The 20,087-nt window shown below is 42.0% G+C and overlaps 1 protein-coding gene across 1 annotated transcript in view; it reads right to left on the reverse strand.

Annotated features, from left to right (window-relative positions):
• The window catches only part of LOC132405737 (uncharacterized), a 90,805-nt gene that overhangs the window by 718 nt on the left and 70,000 nt on the right, over positions 1-20,087 (reverse strand). Inside the window, exons 12-13 of the mRNA XM_059990771.1 lie at positions 18,633-18,764; positions 12,407-13,334 (exon numbers count right to left, since the gene is read on the reverse strand). Of these exons, the coding sequence (XP_059846754.1) occupies positions 12,407-13,334; positions 18,633-18,764 (1,060 nt within the window). The remainder of the gene's footprint in view (positions 1-12,406; positions 13,335-18,632; positions 18,765-20,087) is intronic.

Genomic DNA, 20,087 nt, shown 5'->3' on the forward strand with positions numbered 1-20,087 from the left:
GAGCAAGAAGAGCAGCCAGAGGTCATGGTACATATTGGTACCAACAACATAGCTGATAAAAGAGATGAGGTTCTGAACAGAGAATATAGGGAAATAGGAAGGAAGCTAAAAAAAACATGAACTGAAAGGTAGTAATCTCAGGATTACTGCCAGTCAGGCTAGGACTAAGATGAATGTGTGCCTTAGAATTGGTACAGGGTTTCAGATTTATAGATCATTGGGATTTCTTCTGGAAAGGTATGGTCTGTACAAAAGGGATGGGGTACACCTGAACTTGAGAGGGACCAACATCATTCTGGGCAAGTTTGATGCAGCTGTGAGAAGGGTTTAAATAAGGATAGTGGGGGATGGGAACCAAAGAGATCAAATAATGGAGCAAATAATGAAGGATATGCAGTGGGCAGCAAAGAAATGCAGTCAACTGGGTGGTTTGAAATGTGTTTATTGTGAGAAAAATCAGCAGCAAGGGTGATGAACTTAAAGAGTATGGATCAGTACTTGGAACTACAAATGCTGTGGCCCATACAGCTACATGGCTGTCACAAAAGCAGGAATGGTTAGATGTTTCAAAAGGTACATATAGGAAGGTAAGAGTGGTGTTACTAATAAGGGATAATATCACAGGTGCAGAAAAGGAGGTCATCATTGAGGGATTATCTACCAAGTTAGTGTGGGTGTACATCAGAAACAAGAAGGGAACAATCACTCTATTGGGAACTGTCATCCCCCTACCCCCACTCCTATAACAACAGGGACTCCAAGAAGCAGATCATTAAGTAGGTTTTGAAAGGAGCAAAAATAACAGGGTTATTTTTACTTCCTTAATGTCAATTTGCACCATAATAGTACAAGAGGTTTTGATCGGGCAGAAATTGTTATATTTGTCCACAATATGTGGGCAAGCTAACTAGAAGAAAGACATACTATATCGAATACTAGACAATAAACCTGGTCAGGTGACAGATCTCTTGGTGGACGAATATTTCAGAGAAACTGACTACAACTCCCAGACTCTTGGCATAGACTAGGACGAGGATAGGAACAGATGGCATAGTATTTAACTGGGGGAGAACTAATTATCATCAGAGAAAATGCTAAAGTATTCTATATATATGTAAAGAAGAGGATGATGACTAAAGTGAGGGTACAACCAATGGGGGATAAAAAAGGGAAAAGGTGCCTGGAGTAGGAGGAGGTCCATAATGAATACTATCCTTCAGAATTCACCAGTGAGAGAAACCTTGACAAATATGAGGTTAGCATAGAAGAGGCTGATGTGCTGGAACTTGTCGAGATTAAGAAAGAAGCAATATTGCAACTCTTGAACAACATTAGGATAGATAAGTACACAGGACTGGACAGAATATCCCCCCAAGGTTAATATGGGAAGAGAGGGAAAAGACGGAGGAGCCATTGGCAATGTTGGTTGAATCACAATCAGGTTTAATATCTCTGCTATATGTTGTTTTACAACAGTAAAAAAAACCTATAAAATACAGTAAATATGTATATTAAAAATAAATAAGTAATGCAAAAAGAAAGCAAAAATTTGTTGAGGTAGCATTCATAAGTTCATTGTCTATTTAGAAATCTGATGGCAGAGGAAAAGCTATTTCTGAAATGTTGCATGTGTCTTCAGACTCCTGTACCTTCTCCTTGATGGAAGCCATGGGAACAGGGCGTGTCCAAGATGATGGGGTCCTTAATCATGGATGCCACCTTTTTGAGGCATCATCTTCTGAAGTTGCCTCAATGCTGAGGAGGATGTGCCCATGATGGTGCTAGCTGAGTTTGCAACATTCTGCAATAGCCCTTCCACACAGGTTAGAATGCCCTCCATGGTAAATCTGTAGAAATTTGCAGGAGTGTTTGGTAGCATACCAAGCCTCCTCAATTTCCGAATGAAATATAGCTGTTGTTTTGCCACCTTTGTCATTGCGTCAATATGTTGGGCTGAGGATAAATATTCAAAGATGTTGACACCCAGGAACTGGAAACTACTCACTCTTTCCACTGCTGATTCCCCAGATAAGGATGTGTGTATTCCCTCAACTTCTCCTTCCTGACATCCACAATCAATTCCTTGGTCTTACTGACATTGAGTGCAAGGCTGTTGTTATTGCAACACCACTCAATCCAGCTGATCTATCTCACTCCTGTATATTTCCTCATCAACATCTGAAATTCTGCCAGCAACAGTGTGTCATCGGCAAATTTATAGATGGTGCTTGAGCTATGCCTAGCCGTACAGCTGTGGGTGTAGACAGAGCAGAGCAACGGGCTAAGCATGCATCCGTTATTATCAGTGAGGAGGAGATGTTATTTCCAATCTGCACAGACTGGAAATTCAAGAATCCAGTTGCAGAGGGAGGTACACAGGCCTGGATTTGGAGCTTGTTGATTAGGGCTGAGGGTACGATGGTGTTGAACACTGTGCTGTAATCAACAAACAGCAGCGGGATGTCGGTATTGCCATTGTCAAGGTGATCCAAGGCTGAATGGAGAACCTGTGACAATACAAGCACTGTAGACCTATTATGGCAAGAAGCAAATTGGAACAGGTCTATGTCTTTGCTTAGACAGGAGTTGATTCAGGCCAAGAGCAACCTCTCAAAGCACTTCATCACAGTAAGTGTGAGTGCAACCGGACAAAAGTCATTGAGTCAGCTCATCGTACTCTTCTGGGCACTGGTACGATTGTTGCTCTTTTAAGGCAGGTGGGAACCTTCCACTGCAGCAGTGAGAGATAAAGATGTCTTTGAACATCCTGCCAATTGGTTGGCACAGGTTTTCAGTGCTTTACTAGGTACACCATCAGGGCCTGACACCCTCCAAGGGTTCACGCTCTTGAAAGATGTTCTGACGTCGGCCTCTGAGACTGAGATCACAAGGTCACCAGATGCTACATAGATTCACACAGGTGTAGTTTTATTCTCCCTTTCAAAGCATGCATTGAGCTCATCTGGGAGTGAAACATCAGAGCAATTCATGATATTAGGTTTTGTTTTGTAGGAACTAACGAGCTGCAAACCCTGCCAAAGCATTAGATTCCACCTCCAACTTCAATCAGGATTGTTTTTACACTCTTAGAACAGCTATCCCCCAGCAGACTACAAACCTCCTGGTTCATCTTTTGGTTTGGCTATGTCCGGTATGTTCCCAAAGACACACATTCATCCTCAAAGGTCCTGATGAAGTCTGTGACAATGAAGCATATTCATTTAGTTTCAAGATGAGTCCCTGAATAATGTCCACGCCACCGATTCAAAGCAATCCTGTAAACACTTCTCTGCCTCCCTTGACTATACCTTCTCGGTCCTCACCACTGGTGCTGCGTCTTTAATCTCTGCCTATATGCTGGGAATAGAAGTACAGCCAGTTGATTGGATTTTTCAAAGTGTCAGATGGTACGGTAAGTGTTTTTGATGGTGGTATAACAGTGGTGAAGTGTGTTGACTCCTCTCGTTCCACAGGTGATATGTTGGTGGTAGTTTTTCAGAGGCTTCTTCAAGCTGACTTTGTTGAAATCCCCCACTTTGATAGGAAAGGCACAGGGTGCGCTGTTTTGTGACTGCTGATTACAGTACTCATTTCTTCCAGTGTCTGCCTGACGTTGGCCTGAGGTGGAATGTACACTGCTGGTAGGATGATGGCAGAAAACTCCCTCGGTAGATAACATGGGTGACATTTGACCACTAGACATTCCAGTTCATGTGAGCAGGACTGAAACAGAATCTCCTTGTCTCTGAACCACAATGAGTTAATCAGAAAGCATATTTCACCTCCTCTACCTTTGAAAGACTGAGCTGTCCTGTCTTTGTGGGGAATGCTGAAACCATTGGGCAGCAGCGCTGAGTTTGAAATGGTGGAGGTTAGCCACGTTTCTGTGAAGTAAAGCATTCAGCAGTCCACGATGTCCATCTGGCACTGCATTCTTGCTCTGAGATCTACAATTTTATTTTCCAGAGACTGTACGTTCACCATCAGGAAAGTTGAGATTGGCGGGGAGGGGGTCTAAAGCCTCTGAGTGCTTAGGACAGAAATGTGGAGAAATGTCTTTCTTCAGTGAGTTTGTAAATCTTTGTAAATTCACTACCCTAGATTGTGGGTGCTGAGCTAGTACATGTAGTCAAGGCTGAGATCAATAGGTTGCTAATAACAGGAGAATTATGGGATATGGGGATTTGACAGGAGGGCAGACAAGGTACTAGATTAAATTATTCTCCCTGATTACCATAGCAACCTCATAAATTGAAGTTCCTTTTGTTTTTTTACTTCTTTAATTTAATAAAAATATAATTTTAATTATTATTAATTACATGATTAAAACAGTTTCTGACTATATTTCAAAGTCTGTGACAAAGATCTCAACTTAGATAACCTGGAATTACCTTATTACAGTGCTTCAGATAGAACGGTTGTTACTTGAACACCCTGAATATGTAAGAACAATATCCAAGGCTTTTCTGCCAATTCCTTCCTCTTCTAGAACATGGAAGAGTACAGCATAGCAACAAGATCTTTGGTCCGCAATATTAGTACCAAACTAATGAAATGAATAATTAAATGCCCACTGAAGGGTGTCACTGTAGCATAGGGATTAGCGCAACACTATTACAGCTCAGGGCGTTCTGGAATTCAATTTGGATACCGTTTTATAAGTTGTCTCTGTGCATCCTCGCTGTTGTTGGCCAGGAAGAATGACAATCAGTGAACAGGAATGGAGGTGGCCATTTTGTGAGACTGTCCTTGCAGCCCCCATTTTGTGAACTGTTTAAACTGATTTCTTGCTTTCGAATAATTTAGTCAAAGCAATGGAATGTGACTTGCTAAACCTGAGAACATTCTGAGACAAGTAGCTAGTTATTATGTACGGTGGCAGGCTTGCAGGAGTAGACTCAGTGTCTGAGTCACCTGGTTTGTTTGGTTTAACCCAGTCAGAGTTGAAAAGAACGAAAGGCACAAGGCTGAGGGCAAAGGCCATAGAACAATACTGGTTGTAGCCCTGGACCACAGCTAATAAGATGGAAATGCCAGATTTAAACTGATAAGAAGTGTTTAAAAGTAAGGAGCTTCACATGCAAGGGAGTGACAGCTCTCCGGAAATCAACCATCACAGATGTGGAGGACCTTCATATCGGACACATGGAGATTACATCGGGAGCACGAGGAATACTGGCCTGTGTAGACTCCTTTCCCAGGTATTTTTTCTATTCTTTGACTGTTCATGGGAGATCAGGGCAACTTAGTAGGTGTGCACACAGGTACTTGGTTGTGTAAATTCACTGCTTGTGAACTGAGCCAATAAAGGTACTTGTCATTAAATATAGATTCTTTGTGACTAACTGACCATTATCACTAAGGAGTAATCCTTGTAACACCATTCAATGCGAGATTTCCCTCACAGTCCAAAGATATACCAAGAAGGTTAATTGGACATTGTAAAATTGTCCCATGATTAGGTCAGGGTTAATAGAAGTTGTGAGGTTGCTGGGGTAGTTTGGATTGATGAGCCTACTCTGTGTTGTATAACTAAATAAATAAATAACCCCTTCTACCTACAAAATGTCCATATCCTTCCATTTCATGGAAATGGAGATAGAAAAGGCATGTAAAAAGGGCAATGTTACAATGGTCATGGAGGGGATTTAAATATGCAGGGAGATTGAGAAAATCACATTGGTATTTGATCTCAGCAGAAGAAAATTGTAAAAAATGCCTATATAATGAGTTTTTAGAAGATTTTGTGGCCATGAACCAGATTTTATTACTGAGCTAAGATAAAGGAATCTTTAGGAGGCAGTGATCATAACGTGGTAGAAAAAACCCCTGGAGTTGAGAGGGAGAAGCTAAAATCAAATGTATCGATATCATAGTTGAGTAAATGTAACTAAAGAAGAATGAGAGAGGAACTGGCTGAAGTTGATTGGAAGGAGGGAGGACAGTACATCAGCAATGGCTGGAGTTTCTGACAGTAATTTGGAAGATGAAGGATTAATTTATATCAAAGTAGAAGATTCTAAAGGAAAGACGAGGCAACAGTAGGCCTGAGGCATCTCAGGCGTAATGAAGATTCTGGACTAGACTGGAATCAAGAAGGGATGCTTGACAGCTGTGGCAGGGTTTGAATGCCATAACCCTCTACAAAGTTAAATCTTGTGACATTAGAGACAGCAGAGCCTCGCTTGGAAAGAGCTTAATACCTTCTATGCAAGTTTTGAATGCCAGAACAGGGAGGAACCATCGTGCACCCTCTCCTGATGATCCTTTGGTCTTGGTATGTGAAGATAACGTGACAGCTGTCTTCAAGAGAGTGAATCCAAGGAAAGCACCTGGTCCGGACAGAGTAACTAGCCGAGTACTGATGACCTGTGCTGACCAACTGGCTGGTGTTTTCATAGATATCTTCAAGCTCTCACTCCAGCAGTGTGCGGTATCCACCTGCTTCAAGCAGGCTCCAATCATACTGGTACCCAAGAAGAGTGTGGTTACCTGTAAATGACTATCAGCCAGTGGCACTTACATCCACAGTGATGAAGTGTTTTCTGCGGCTGGTGTTGAAGCATATCAGCTCCTGTCTGAATGGTGACTTGGATCTGCTCCAATTCACCCAATGAAGCAACTGATCTACAGCAGATGCCATCTCACTGGCATCTGGAACAACCCTGGAACATCAGGACAACGAAGATGTATACATCAGGATGCTCTTTATCAATTACAACTTGGCATTTAACACTATCATCCCCTCTAAACTCACCAGCTAACTCCAAGACCTGGGCCTCAAGACCCTCTTGTGCAACTGGATCCCAGATTTCTTCACTTATAGACCCCAGTCAGTTTGAATTAGCAAAAACTTCTCCTCCACAATCTCCATCAGCACAGGAGCACTGCAGGGATGTGTACACAGCCCCCTGCTCTACTTGCTTTAGACCTATGACTGTGCAGCTGTGTACAGCTCCAATACCATATACAAGTTTGCTAATTAAACCACTGTAGTGGGCTGTATCAAAGACGGTGATGAATCGGCATACAGGAGTGAGATTGACAATTTGGCTGAGTGGTATAATAACAAGAACTTCTCACTGAATGTCAATAAGACCAAGGAACTGATAGTAGACTTCAGGAGAAGGAAGCTAGAGGTCCATGAGCCAGTACTCATCGGAGGATCAGAGGTGAAGAGGGTCAGTATCTTTAAATTCCTGTGTGCCACCACCTTAGAGGACCTATCCTGGACTCATCATATAAATATAATCGCAAAGAAAGCATGACAGCACCTCTACTTCAAGAGACGGCGGAACTTCGGCATGTCATAAAAAACCTTGGGAAATGTATAATGTGCGGTGGAAAGTGTGCTGACCGGCTGCATTACAACCTGGTATGGGAACACCAATGCCTTTGGTGACATCATGAAGACCCTGGAGAGACTTGTTCTAGAGCAGCTCCGGCCTCACTTAGACCCCCTCCAGTTCGCCTACCAGACCCGACTAGGAGTTGAGGATGCCATCGTCTACCTGCTGAACCACGTCTACGCCCACCTGGACAAGCCGGCGAGCACTGTGAGGGTCATGTTTTTTGACTTCTCCAGTGTGTTCAACACCATCTGCCCTGCTCTGCTGCGTGAGAAGCTGACGGTGATGCAGGTGGATGCTTCCCTGGTGTCATGGATTATTGATTACCTGACTGGCAGACCACAGTACGTGCGCTTGCAACACTGTGTGTCAGACAGAGTGGTCAGCAGCACTGGGGCTCCACAGGGGACAGTCCTGTCTCCCTTTCTCTTCACCATCTACACCTCGGACTTCAACTACTGCACAGAGTCTTGCCATCTTCAGGAGTTTTCTGATGACTCTGCCATAGTTGGATGCATCAGCAAGGGAGATGAGGCGGAGTACAGAGCTACGGTGGGAAACTTTGTCATATGGTGCGAGCAGAATCATCTGCAGCTTGATGTGAAAAAGATTAAGAAGCTGGTGGTGGACCTGAGGAGGGCTAAGGCACCGGTGACCCCTGTTTCCATGTCAGTGTGGACATGGTGGAGGATTACCAATACCTGGGGATACGAATTGACAATAAACTGGACTGATCAAAGAACATTGAGGCTGTCTATAAGAAGGGTCAGAGCTGTCTCTATTTCCTGAGGAGACTGAGGTCCTTTAACATCTGCCAGATGATGCTGAGGATGTTCTACGCGGCTGTGGTGGCCAGTGCTATCATGTTTGCTGTTGTGTGCTGGGGCAGCAGGCTGAGGGTAGCAGACACCAACAGAATCAACAAACTTATTCGTAAGGCCAGTGATGTTGTGGGGGTGGAACTGGACTCTCTGATGGTGGTGTCTGAAAAGAGGATGCTGTCCAAGTTGTATGCTGTCTTGGACAATGTCTCCCATCTACTCCATAATGTACTGGTTAGGCACAGGTGTACATTCAGCCAGAGACTCATTCCACCGGGATGTAACACTGAGTGTCATAGGAAGTCATTCCTACCTGTGGCCATCAAACTTTACAACTCCTCCCTCGGAGTGCCAGACACCCTGAGCCAATAGGATGGTCCTGGACTTATTTCCACTTGGCATGATTAACTTATTATTTAATTATTTATGGTTTTATTCTGTCTGTCTGCTTTTGAGTTGAAAATCCTACAAAAGGTAAATCATGAGTAAAACCATTGGGCACGTCTACATGAAACACTGCCGTGGAAAAGCAGCATCCATCATCAGAGATCCTCACCACCCAGGCCATGCTTTTTTCTAGCTGCTGCCATCAGGTAGAAGGTACAAGAGCCTCAAGACTCGCACCACCAGGTTCAAGAACAATTACTACCCCTCAACCATTAGGCTTTTGAACAAAAGGGGATAACTACACTCATTTAAGGACCCCTATCTTGTTACTTCATGCTCGTTATTTATTGCTATTCACTTATATCTGCATTTGCACAGTTTGTTATCCATTGTTTAAAGTTACTGTTCTATAGATTTGATAAATATGCCCGCAGGAAAAGAATCTCAGGGTTGTATGTATTCTGACAATAAATTTTACTTTAAACTTATTAAACTTTGAAAAGAGGGGGCGTAAAATATATCAAAAGTTAGTGGGAAACTCAAGGAGTGTAGTGGCTGTTACTAAGAAAGTTCTTGGGAAGCTGAAAGGTCTGAAGTCACCTCGACCGATGAGCTACACCTTAGGGTTCTGAAAGAAGTAGCTGAAGAGCTCCTGAAGGCATTAGTTTTTTATATCTTTCTAGAATCACTAGATTCTGGAATGGATCAGGAGGCTCAAAAAATCACAAATATCACTCCATTCTTTATCAAGGGAGGGAGGGAGGCAAAAGACACAGGCCAGTTTGCCTGACTTCAGTGGTTGGTAAGATGTTGGAATCCAGTATTAAGGATAAGGTTTCAGGGTACTTGGAGATACATAATAAAATAGGCCAAAATCAGCATGGTTTTCTAAAGGGGAAATTTTATCCGACAAATCTGTTGTAATTTTTTTGAGTAAGTAACAGACATGATAAAGGAGGGTCAGTAGATGTTGGTTATTTGGATACTCAGAAAGCCTTTGACAAGATCCAGCACGAGGTTATTAAATAAAAGCCCATGGTATTACAAAAAGGATGCTAACATGTTTAGAAGTTTGTCTGACAGGCAGTGGCAAAGAATGAGAATAAACGGGGCCTTTTCTAGTCGGCTGCTGGTGACTAATCATGTTGTTCAGGGGATGGTGCTCGGTATACTGCTTTGCACGTTATATGTTAATGATCTGAATGATGGAATTTATGGCTTTGTGGCCAAGTTTGTATTTGAAACAAAAATAGGCAGAGGGGCAGGAAGTGTTGAACAAACAGGGTTTGCAAGAGGATTTGGGCAGGTTAGGAGAATGTGAAAAGAAGCAGTAGATAGAATACAGTGCAGGGAACTATATGGTCATGCTTTTTGGTAGTAGATACAAAGACATAGACAAATTTCTGAACGGGAGTGAATTCAGAAACTAGGGAAACTGGAGGTGCAGAGAGACTTGGGAGTCCTAGTGTAGGATTCCCTAAAGGTTAACTTGCAGGTTGAGTTAGTAGTAAAGAAGGCAAATGCAAAGTTAGCATTCACTTCAGGAGGACCAGAATATAAAAGCAAGAATGTACTGCTGAGGCTTGATATGACATTGGTCTGACAACATTTGGAGTATTGTAAGCAGTTTTGGTCCTCATATCTAAGGAAGGATATGCTGGCATTAGAAGGTCCAGAGGAAGTTTACAAGAAAAATCCTGGGAATGAAATAATTAGCATATAAGGAGCATTTGATGACTCTGAGCTTGTGCTCACTGAAGAAGGGAATCTCAATGAAACCTATTGAATATTGAAAAGCCTGGGTAGTTGGACATGGAAAGGATATTTCCAATAGTGGGAGAGTAGGACCAGAGGACACAGCTTCAGAAAAGAAGTATGTCTCTTTAAAACAGAGAAGAAGAGGAATTTTGTTAGCCAGAGGGTGGTGAATCCGTGGAATTAATTGCTACAGCCGGTTTTGGAGGCCAGGTCCTTAGATATATTTAAAAAGCATTCTGATAGGTTTTTGATTAATGGTTATGGGGAAAAGGCAGAGGAATGGAGTTGAGAGAGAAAATAAATCAGCCATAATCCAATGAAAAAGCAGACTTGATAAACGGAATGGTCTAATTCAGCTCCTATGTGTTATAGTCTTATGGTCATGCACATTCACGAGATTGTCTACAAGCATTTTGAATTCCTCTGTCGTGTCTACTTCTACCGCCATCACAGGCACTCTCCGGTCTGCATATACAACTTGCCCTCAACACCTCCCCTGAACTTAACTCCTCCTCATTTATACGTATGCCCTTTGGTATTAGACATTTCAACCATGGAAAAAAGATACTGGTTGTCTATTCTATCTGTACCTCTCTAATCAGTTTCCATCACTTCAGACAAAAAAAAAACCCCAGTTTATGCAAGCTCTACTTTTTGCACAAGCTCTCTAACCCAGGCAGCACCCTGGTAAACCTGTTCTGCAGCCCAAAACTTCCCAAAACTTCTAAATATGGCACCACCAGACCTGAATGCAATATTCCAGATGCGGTCTAACTAGAGTTTTATAAAGCTGCAGCATGACCTCCCAAATCTTGAACTTATTTCCATGTCTAATAAAGGCAAGCATGCCATAACCCTTCTTTACCACTCTAACAACCTGTGTAACCACTTACGAGGAGATATAAACCTGGACCCCAAGGTCCCTCTGCTCATCGACACTATTAAGGGTCTTGCTATTAACAGTGTACTGTTTCTTTACATTTCTACTCTCTCTTCTACTAAGAGTTTGCCTTGCAGTGAATATGCTTGATTCCTAAAGGAACTTACTGAGTATCTGGGAAGAACATATCAGTGTAAAGCCTTACAGTCAGCAGTTTCAATGCCATTCACTCTAGACTTGTAACCAGTATAAAGTAACCAAGAAAGAATTTGCAGGTTATTAATAATTCTTTAAAATCATCTGATGGGGAGTCCTTGGATGCTGCTCCTTCCATCTACAGCAATACAAAGCCAAGACAGACTAGAATGAGGTGATTGAAAATGCAGTGCTGGCAGCAAAGAAGTGCTGTTCATGCAGTAATCTGATATGCCAGCCTGCATTTCTATTACAGCTAAGGGTTAATTTTAACCGTGTGTTCAAAAATGACTAAATTGTAATAAATTATATTAACTAAAAATCTATACTTCCACAACTCCAAGATGGTAATATTTACACCTAACTTTATATAAAAATATAGCACTTTTTAAATGTAAATATACTGCATATTTATACATATTTTTCAACCATCTTTAATGATTTAACTATGATCTTGTAATTTTCTTCGCAGTTCAACAGTTAAAAATCACTTAACCAAAATACTTGTCTTAAATTATCCTATTATACACTGTTAGAGGAGCTGAATTTTCAGCTGATGCATTAAATAATCTGCTTTCATTACTAAAACCGATGGCTGATGCATCTCACCTATAGTGTTTCTACTATCAAGTATATAAGACACTTTCAACCTCTAAATAAAAAGCTCCTTGAGCAAAAATTGTTTAATCTGTTATATTCTTGTGTGCAATTACAAATGACAGCATTGGATCGATTTCCTGCTTTGGAAACTGGAACTCTGAAAAGATTTAGTGCATTCTTGGGCAAGGTCAGGGAGAAGATTGAATCCTACGGGACTGAGCTACAAAACTTGCAACAATTAGAAATTAGGATACTGCCACTGGAGCCAGTCTATATATCTATCAACTCCAATAGATATGCAGGCTGACTGATCAGATTACTGTATGAATCCGCATTGATTTGCAGTCTGAAAATGCTTCTATTCCCCACTAGTTAATTTGCTCCTTTTTGATCTTCTATAAACAAAATTGACTTACCGCGGCCTCTGAATGACTTTGAATTACGATAATAGGGTTGTTGCCACCTCTGCTGTTTCTGGAAAACTTTTTTCTTCTTGTATACGTTGATGGGTGGTATTTTCGTTGCTGGTGGTAGGGTAGTCACACGCTTCAAAACCTCAGCTTTCTTTTGTATTTGTTCCACAAGTTCAGCACCCAGTAGGTCAGATGATGTCATATTTGGATAGTTCTGTGGTTTTATAGAATTCTTGCCAAATTTGAATAACTGCAACAAATTCTCGGTCCGAAGGCCAGTCAGCCAGCAGTGAGTCTGTCCAGCCCATACTATCGACTGATGACACGAAATTATTGTTGTCTGTAGTCTCTCTATTAATTGTTCAGAAGTTAGAGTATCTAATTTTCCAGACAAATCATCCAATTCATGATTCTGTATGGCAAGCATAAGTGGGCCTATAATTTCTGCTACTTTTGACTGTGCCTTGCAAAACACTCTCTCTGGTTCACCGAGCAGCATCTCCAGATCCTCACGTGAACTTACAACTTTCTTACCCATCAGGAGTTGAAGAAATGCTTCATCTATCTTTGGTGTGTCTAGCTCAAACAGATCAGGAGTCCCAGTAAAACTCTGTAGGTATTGTTCATGAGTTTCTAACATTGGAATTTTGAAAGCATATGGTAAGAATCTGAAACAGTCCAGTTCTTTTCCTTCAAAAGTCTGTGGATTCCACCTCTTACCTTTAGTCGGCATGTTACCCTCAACTGGTACATTGGCCCACCTCAGAAGTTGTGCTGAATATTTAGCTCTGAGCTCAGCTAAAGTTGGTGTGCTTGTTGGTGCTAAGATGTCTTCTTCAGGCCCAGGTTTACCTTGAGGGGCACCAAACTGCTTTCGCTGAAATGCTCCAAAGGAAGACACAAAACCACCAGTTGGTTTTGTCCCAGGAAACTGCAATAGAAAATGAATATAAAAATTATCATCAATCATTCACTGTGATGCGCTTTCTTTCCATTTGATTTCTCATACTTCGAAACATAATAAGGAATGGTTGTTTCAACAGAACATCAAATCTTCATTTAAGAGTACTCCCTATCTTGTTAATTTTTTTGTCAACAAAAACATTGGATTGTAGTATTGTAGTAATGTTCAAGCTTCTGTGACAAGGTGAGTGCCAAAATTCCACTGTTCCTTTCTGTGCACTGTGGTGCATTGGGCTGCAACTTGCCGTTTCTTTAGCATTTTTGTCTGTTTTTTTTCACAAGGCCAATTAGCTAGCTCAATGTTCAACCCAGCAGTAATGGAAAGTGTGCAGGGAGCTGTCCAGATTCAAAACTGGGACCACTCGTCTCAAAGTTGGGTGTGTACATAATTACACCACCAGACAGCTAAAATTCCATTGTTCTGTCAATAATGTGTTAAAGCTGAAAAAGGCAATGATTCATTATGCCTTTGATATAAAAAAGAACCTTAGTCTCTCTCTCCCCATGACTAAAAAATGGAAATGTCAACCAACCAATTACATAAATTTGCAGACAGAATTTCAACAGGTTAATTCCTGGGATTAGGAATTAAATTCCAAGAATGACGGCAATTAGAGGAGGAATACTGGCAGTTTCTTTGTTATGTGTGGAGGTGCACTCTGCTTCTCCTGGTTGCAAGGTAGTTTTTTCAAGTTACCTTTGTCTTTATTTTGGCTGGCTTCTCCTTTGAAGCAGGCATCACTGGCAATATCAATTGCGAATGCCCAATGCATAACAGTGGATTGATTTTGTAATATATTAACCTCACCCCAGACTTTCGCATGCTTGTAGTGAGAATATCAATTACAAGACATGCAGAACATCAGAAGTGAGCATTGCATTCTCTTGCTTTTAACAATTACATTAACATTGATTTTGGGTATAAAGGGCTATTCTTGGTATTTCACAACAGTCTCTGTTGCCTGTGACACTAAGAGTGTCATTCTGGCATCAAATTCAGCAGCGGGAGCAGCACAGAGAGGAGGCTTCTCGCAGGTCGGCAGTTTAAAAGGAGAGCTTTGCGGATGCTCAATGGCAGGAGCAATGCAGAGAGGAGTAAATAAAAGTACAGAAAGGACAAGCAGAGCGGCCTTTGTCGGGAGTTGGCCGGGGGGGGGGGGGGGGGGAGAGTAGGCCTATCAGGCTTTGGCTCAAAGGAAGCTTCAGCTCGTAAGAGACATTGGCTCTGGGTAAGTTGTCGGGTAAGTTTCTGCTAAGTTTCCCTTTTTTTCTCCCTGTGTCAGGGATACTTAGTGTGGTTTAAATGGCTGTTGTATGTTCTTCATGCCAAATGTGGGAGTCCTGGGAGACCCAGAATCTCTCAGGGAACTACGTCTGCATGAAGTGCATCTGGCTGCAGCTCCTTGAAGACCACGTTAGAGATCTGGAGCAGCAGTAGGATGACCTTCAGCTTTTATGGGAGAGTGAGGAGATCAACGATTGGAAGTAGTCACCTCTAATTTGCAGGAGGTGGGTAGCTGGGTGACTGTCAGCAGAAGGAATGGGACAGTGAATAAACAGTTTGAGCAGAGCACCCCGTGGCCATTCCCCTCAATAGTAAGTATACCATTTTGGATACTGTTGTAGGGGATGACCTCCCAGGGGAATGCCATGGAGACCAGGTTACTGGCACTGAGCATGGGTCTGTGGTGCAGAAGGGAAAAGGGGAGAAGAGGGGAGCGGTAGTGATAAGGGGCTCAATAGTCAGAGGAACAGACAGGAGATTCTGTGGACATAAACGTGACGCCAGCATGGTATGTTGCCTCCCATGTGCCAGGGTCAGGGATGTCTCAGATTACGTCCACAGCATTTTGGAGGGGGAGGGGGAGCAGCCAGAGGCCTTGATACATATTAGTATTGTAGGGCTCTCAGTAACATTAACTGTAGTGTTAACTGTTCAGGCTAACAAAATGGCTTCTCTGAATTGTTATAATGAAATGGCTTCTCTGTAATGTTACTTAATGCTGTAATGAGTTTCTGTGTCTGGTATGTTTGGGTTATAACTGCCGATAAGGGGGGAACTAACCAATGGAGAATTGTTAAGCTATCTTGTATGTGTGAGCTGAGCGGGAGTTCACAGTCTTTTTCGGGAGGCGAGCAAGGAGGACGGACGTGTGAGGAGAGGACAGCGGTTCCAGAGCGGCGGATACTGAACGTTGGTGGTTCGGACAGTGACCGAAGGCTCAGAAGGTCGTTGTGGATGGAACTGGAGGCGTGAGCTCGAATGTATTAAAATATTATGTGCACAAATTGATATATTTATTTGGCGCCTTCAGGTTATCTGTTTCTACTAACCCATCACCAAGAGATAACTATAAAGTTGCAATTATTTACCCGCCTTTGGTGTATTATCTGATATTTGTGTTGCGAGCGTGTACGGGGGGGGGGGGGGGGCGGCATTACACCGTACTTACACCGAAGTATTGAACTACTGGCGGGGCAACGGTGGTTCACCCTAGGCGAATGGGGGAAAATTGGATGCTACAGTATCAATGACATAGGAAGGAAAAGCAAAGAGGTCCTGAAGAGATAATTGAGAGAGCTAGGCGGAAAGCTGAGAAGCAGGACCTCCCGGGTAGTAATTTCTGGATTGATACCTGTGAGGGTAAAATAAGGATGATTTGAAAGATAAATGCGTGGCTGACAAGCTGGTGCAGGGGGCAGGGCTTCAGGTTCTTGGATCATTGGGTAAGTGTGACTGTACAAAAGTGACCGGTTGCACCTGAACCCAAGGGGGACCAATATTCTCACAGGCAGGCTTGTTAGAGCTGTTGAGGAGGCTATAAACTAATTTGGTAGGGGGGTGGGAAGTGAAATGAAGGGACTCAGGATAGGACAGATGGTAAAAAAGCAGAGATAGCATGCAGTCAGACTGTCAGGAAGGCAGGCAGATGATAGGACAAAATTGCAGTCAGCAGGACGATTATTAGTACATTAGGGATGCAGAATCAAGAAGGGTAGCAAATATAGTACTCAGTGTTTTCTTAATGCACAGAGTATAAGAAATATGAAGGATGATCTTATAGCACTTTTACAGATTGTCAGGTATGATGTTGTGGCCATCACTGAAACGTAGCTGGAGCATGGTTGTAGTTGGGAGCTGAATGTCCACTGTTACACATTGTATCGGAAGGATAGGAAGGTAGGCAGAGGGAGCGGAATGGCTCTGTAGGTAAAGAGTGGCATCAAATCATTAGAAGGATGTGACATAGGATCAGAGGAGGTTAGATGTCTGTGGGTTGATTATATGCAGTTATATATATACACAGGCCTCTGAATATTAGCTGGCATATGGACTACACAATACAATGGAAAATAGAAAAGGCGAGTCAAAAGGGCAATGTTATGATAATCATGGGAAATTTTAACATATAGGTAGATTGGGAAAATCAGGCTGGCAATGGTACTCAAGAGAGTGAATTTGTTGAAGGCCAACAAGATGGCTTTTTAGAGCAGTTTGTCGTTGAGCCTACTAAGGGATCAGCTATACTGGATTGGGTGTTATGTAATGAACCGGAGGCGATTAGGGAGCTTAAAGTAAAAGAACCCTTGGGAGGCAGTGATAACAATATGATTGAGTTCAACTTAAAATTTGGTAGGGAGAAAGTAAAGTCTGATGTAGCAGTATTTCAGTGGAGTAAGGGAAATTACAGTGGTATGAGAGAGGAGTTGGCCAAAGTAAATTGGAAGGAGCTGCTGACAGGGATATCAGCAGAGCACCAACTCCGTAAGTTTCTGGGAAAAATGAGGAAGGTGCAGGATAGATGTATTACAAAAATAAAGAAATACTCAAATGTGAGATAGTGCAACCATGGCTAACCAGTTAGCCTGACCTCAGTGGTTAGGAAGATGTTGGAGTCAATTATTAAAGATGAGATTATGGAGTACTTGGTGACACAGGACAAGATAAGACAAAGTCAGCATGGTTTCCTTGAGGGAAAATCTTGCCTGACGAATCTGTTCGAATTCTTTGAGGTGATTACAAGTAGGGCAGATAAAGGGGTTTCAGTGGATTGTATATTTGGACTTTCAGAAGGCCTTTGACAAGGTGCCACAGACGCTGCTTACCAAGTTAAGAGCCCATGGTATTACAGGAAAGTTGCTAGCATGGTTAGAGTATTAGCCGATTGGTAGGAGGCAGTGAGTGGGAGTAAAAGGATCCTTTTCTGGTTAGTTGCCAGTGACAGGTGGTGTTCCACAGAGGTTGTTGTTTAGCACCACTTCTTTTTATGCTGTATATCAATGATTTAGATGATGGAATAGATGCCTTTGTTGCCAAGTTTGCAGATGATATGATAATTGATGGAGGGGCAGGTAGTGTTGAGGAAACAGGAAGGCTGCAGAAGGACTTAGGCAGATTTGGAGAATTGGCAAGAAAGTGGCAAATGAAATACATTGTTGGAAAATACATGGTTATGCACTTTGTTAGTAGAATTAAATGTGCAGACTATTTTCTAAACAAGGAGAAAATCTAAGGTGCAAAGAGGCTTGCGAGTCCTCGTGCAGAACAACCTAAAGATTAACTTGCAGCTAGAGTCCGTGGTGAGGAATGCAAATGCAATATTAGCATTCATTTCAAGAGGTCTAGTATATAAGAACAGGGATGTGATGCTGAGGCTTTATAAGGCACTGGTGAGGTCTTGCCGTGAGTGTTGTGAACAGTTTTGGGCTCCTCATTTAAGGAAAGATCTGCTGGCATTGGAGAGGGTTCAGAGGAGGTTCACAAGGATGATTCCGGTAATGAAAGGGTTATCATATGAGGAACATTTGATGTCTCTGGGCCTGTACTCAAAGGAATTGAGAAGGATGGGGGTGGGATCTCATGAATGTTGAAAGGCTTAGACAGAATGGATGCGGAAAGGATTTTTTCCATGATGGGGGAATCTAGGACAAGACAGCACAGCCTCAGGATACAGGGGTGTCCACTTAGGACAGAGGTACGGAGAAATTTCTTTAGCCAGAGGGTTGTGAACTTGTGGAACTTATTTACCACCGGCAGCTCTGGAGGCCAGGTCGTTGAGTCTATTTAAGGCAGAGATTGATAGGTTCTTGATTGGCCTCAAAGGTTACTGTGCGAAGGCTGAGGAGTGGGGCTGAGGAGGGGAGAAAGGGATCAGCCATGATTGAATGGCGGAGCAGACTCGATGGGCCAAATAGCCTAATTCTGCTCCCATGTCTCATGGTCTAGTTAACACAGACTCGATGGTACAGTTTGTGTTTAAAATACCTTCAAATGCAACTTCTTATATTTCTGGCTCAATTCCACTTTGATGATGTTGCCTTGAATAACAGGTGGTTTTGCTCTGTAACACCTCACCATGGCTTGAGCATCTGCACTGTTGTGCATCTCCACAAATCCCTTAAAGCAGATGATCAATACACTCAGGTAAATATCAGGAAATTGTCTAATACGGAGTTAATGTCTGGAACTTTTTTTATCATTTTACATCTCCAAATACAAGCAGCAATAACAAATGTAACTTAAGCGAAGACATTCACAACATGCTGTATGACTGCCTACTCTTAGACAGTAGGCTTACAAGCTGTGGCATTGACACCAAAATGATGATGATGGAAGAAATAAGTTACATTTGCATGGCCAATTTATTTCAAACTTCTAAACCGAATGACCAGCATGGAAATGCTAAATCATGCTAACTTATTACTTCTGAATTGAATCAACACTGGAGCCTACAGCCATTTCCAAAACTTGTAGATTCAAGGCAGAAAAAGGCCACCTCCAAAATTACAAGATGCTTATTTCTTTTGTTGGAATGTTACCATCTGATGAAGGAGCAAGAACTAAACTAAAAAAAAGCACAGTCCAAATCGACAGTTTTCTTTGAAGTTCAGAGGACATTATCAAAATGGATCAAGGTTGCCCTCCAGACACATTGCAACTGAAAACTAACAGATGACATGAAAAGAAATGGCTGTCAAGGACCAAGGAGGCAAGTGCAATATCATTTAGTGATCATATCACATTTCTTCTGAAAAATAAACTATGTAGAATGCAAAAATCACAATGTGAACTACTCCAAATGAGTGGTTTAATAAGACAATGGAGAAGTATACTTAGACAGGTTCATTTCAAGAGTCATTGTCATAGGACATGATTTTGATTATCATTACTGTCACTTCTTTTATGATAGTTTTCAATGTGTAACATTACAGTGTCAATGAATTACGTTCCCCTTTAGTCACCTGATCAAGATGTCAAGATGTTGCCATCATTAAGCAAAGCCACATCTCCCTTACCAAAAATTGTAGCACCGAATTAAGCTAATATGATCAAAGTAATACAAGTATGAAAATCAATCTTTTTCCTAAAACAGATAGCCTTAGGATGACACAACGTGTTTCAAGCTAGAAATATTTATATATAACGTTTATATGACAAATAAAATTTAATTATTTAAGCAACATTTTTTGCTCAATTTATTCTATTAGATCCCCAGCCATTCTGGAAAATGTCTTGCCATAATTATCTCTTTTTTATTTACTCATGTGATGGGCACACCACAAGCAAATCTACATTTATTCCCTATCTTTAGAATGTGATATGCTGCCTTCTTGAAGGAATGCAGTTCTTGTGATGGGGTGTTACTGAGTGGAGAGTTGCAGGATTTAGTCTCTGTGACAAAGAAGATACAGTTATACGTTTTCAAGTCAGAAAGAAGTA

This window comes from Hypanus sabinus, chromosome 15 (assembly GCF_030144855.1).
Source record: "Hypanus sabinus isolate sHypSab1 chromosome 15, sHypSab1.hap1, whole genome shotgun sequence".
NCBI lineage: Eukaryota > Metazoa > Chordata > Chondrichthyes > Myliobatiformes > Dasyatidae > Hypanus > Hypanus sabinus.